This window comes from Acanthisitta chloris, unplaced genomic scaffold (assembly GCF_000695815.1).
Source record: "Acanthisitta chloris isolate BGI_N310 unplaced genomic scaffold, ASM69581v1 scaffold2440, whole genome shotgun sequence".
Classification (NCBI taxonomy): domain Eukaryota; kingdom Metazoa; phylum Chordata; class Aves; order Passeriformes; family Acanthisittidae; genus Acanthisitta; species Acanthisitta chloris.
Window position 1 is genome coordinate 17,765 of NW_008649740.1, and position 2,960 is coordinate 20,724.

Below are 2,960 nucleotides of genomic sequence, written 5' to 3' on the forward strand. Positions count from 1 at the left end.
GACTTTTGCTAGACAGCTCAAGAAAATGAATGGCTTGTAACACATGTGGTAATTACTGATCTTACACATAGACTGGATGTTGGGCTGCAGTGTAGTCTTAGTTTTCTGAGGCTGGACATGTCTGAGAGCGGGTCCTTATCCCACTCTTTTTTTTTTTCCAACTCTCCCTTTTGCTCATCCTTGCAACAGGGATATGAGGAGCAAGGCTGTGATAGTTTGTCTTGTATGGGGCTGTATAAAGTATTGAGAGCTTCAGTCTGCTTTTCTGTCATGGTTTGAACCCAGCTACTAACTAAGTACCATGCTGCCACTCACTTACTCCCCTTCACCTCACTCCATACAATGGGAAAGAGAATCAGGAAAGGTAAAACTTATGGGTTGACATAAGAACTGTTTAATAATTTAATGTAATATATAATACTAGTTATAATAACAATAATAATAGTTGTAATGAAGAGGGGAGAGAAAGAGAAAGGAATACTAAAACCCAAGAAAGGCAGGTGATGCACAATACAGTTGCTCTCCATCCCCTGACTGATGCCCAGCCTGCTCTCGGGCAGTGATTAGTGTCTCCTGGCTATATCCCCCCCGACTGATGTTCTGTGGTATCCCTTTGGCCAGTTCAGGTCAGCTGTCCTGGCTATGTTCCCTCCCAGCTTCTTGTGCAACTCCTCACTGACTAGCAGAGCATGGGAAACTGAAGTGTCCTTGACTTAGAGTAAGCACTACTTAGCAACAACCAAAACATCAGTGTACTAGAAGAAAATGAACTCAGTCCCAGAGAAACAAGGGACACTGTCCTTTCTGGCATGGGCTTGCGTTTGTGAACCAGCTGGTTGGGAAGCTGGTGGGGAAGCCTCAGTAGGCCTTTGAAACTGGGGTACAGCTTTTGCAGATGGCTGTGAGCTGGTCAATATTCTCTGTCTGTTTAAACAAAGTAGCTGCGTATTCAGAAATACAGCAGTTCTGTGTGGTAAAAGTGTGCTTGAGCATTCAGCCTGTTTTCCAGCTGAACTGGAGGCAGGAGAGTAGCTGTGTTTTGGGTGGCGTGTGAGCCCTTACCTTTAATACAGACCAGAGCTGAAACAGAATTGTGTGGTGGAAGATGATGACACTTTTTACCCAGCTGTTTGGGATTGTATTTGTTGAACCTGTTGCTTATAAAACTGCTCTCTAGACTGTCAGTATTTACTGATCTAATCTGATGAGTGCACTCTTGTCGGTGTTCCTTGGTGCCACTGGAACTTTGTTCATTAGTGAGGGAGTGTGTGGAGGGCTAAGGAATGGGAATAAGCTTTTCCATACTCCAGCCTACATTTGTAAGCCTTGCACATCTGGTCTTGTTGCTCAAATATGCCTCCCCATACCAAGGGTGAATTTTTTCTAATGAAGACCACATGGTCAACATCTGAACTGTACAGAGTGCTCTTGCCTGGAGTTGGGTCAAAACTTAGCTGTCCTAAAATCTTCTTGCTTCTCAAAAGGAAACCTTCCATGGAATATAGACCTCTTAATTTCTGTTTTGAGCATGGTGAAATGTATCAGTTTAACCATAAGTTTAGGCAGCTGGATCTCTTCCCTGAGGCAAGAGCTGCTGAAATCTTGCTGCTTGCTGGTGAAGGAACTTTATAATGTGTGCATTGGTTATTCATAGGGTGACTGATTCCATACGGACACTTGTGGGATGTTTCTGTTTCCAGTAGGGCAGTCAGAAGTGGGAGTGCAGAACAAGCATTGATGCACACTCACTCGTGCAGTGCTGTACCTGCCCAGTTAAATCCTGCTGGAGGTACTCTGGGCTTGTACACTTGCCCTTCTGCCCTGTGTGCAGTTTGCTTGGCATGTGTTCCCAGGGACTAGGGGAATTACACTGACCCTCCTTTCTCCTTGAGGTTTCTTCAGCCCTTGCCATCTTCCATAATGGTACACACTGATGAGATTGAGCCGATGAGTTTTAACCTTGTTCTGTAGCTAAACATCTTATTAACTGTCCTGCTGCCTTGATTACAGGAGCTTACTGGAACAGCATGTTCCACAGACTTTGTAGAGCAGCTCTGTTGCTGGAGCCTTCAGCCTGTGTGAAGTTAGCCTTGTTCCTGAATACATTTGCTCTGTCCTGAAATCTGAATAAGGCCTCCTCATGCACATTTGTGTGTCTCCTGCCCATCACCAAACGTGATAAGCACCAGCATTGATTAATCTCTCCGCCCTGGAAGTCCTGGGATAGCTGGCTAAATGGGTGTTAATTGCATCTGCAAGTGTGAAGCTCATGAGGAAACTGAGGGGTCTGCTCCAGAGCAGCTTCTTTAGCACTGACTGAGAGGTGTCAGACTTGTGACCTCCAAGCCAATGTCTTCAGCAGCACTTGACATAACTGGCTGTTTACAACCACCTTTTTGCAAATCATCATCTCCACAGCTGGGCTACTAATCCTGGCTCCCATTCCTGAGCTTGCAGAACTCTCTTGTTCACAGTTGTGTGCCATGGGTGGTTGAGCATTAGCACCTTTCAAACACCCCATGCAGTGGAGTGGCCATGAAGTAGGGAAGGAAGGTGTGATTTATGGATGAACTAATAATGACTTAATGGGAAAAGACTTCCAACCACATTCTTAACCATTTTTAGTCATAGGCCATACCTTTCACCCCCTGTCTGTGTCTGCTGCCTTGCCTCCTGATTGCTCTTGTCGTGAGGGTACCCGTGGAATTGAAGAAGGGAATTTTTCAGTAGCCTCTGAAAAAAAAAAGTGTGCTGTTCCCTCCTGAGTAAGGAACAGTCTCCTTTGATGTTCCAGATGAGTTATGGGAATGGTGCCTTGTTTTGTTTTACAAGGGTCTGTTTGGTGGTGCATGGGGTGTGCTGCCAGCAGAGTTCAGCTAGGACTTGTTACTTGGGTCAGAGCAGCACCTCATTAAGAGGGTGGTTGATTGTGACAGAAGTGAACAGCAGGCTCCAGGAAT

The 2,960-nt window shown here is 45.5% G+C and overlaps 1 protein-coding gene across 1 annotated transcript in view; it reads left to right on the top strand.

Moving 5' to 3' along the window:
* LOC103811501 (vang-like protein 1) overlaps positions 1-2,960 on the top strand; it is a 32,128-nt gene that overhangs the window by 9,850 nt on the left and 19,318 nt on the right. The window contains exon 5 of the mRNA XM_009084516.1: positions 2,039-2,056. Within this exon, the coding sequence (XP_009082764.1) occupies positions 2,039-2,056 (18 nt within the window). The remainder of the gene's footprint in view (positions 1-2,038; positions 2,057-2,960) is intronic.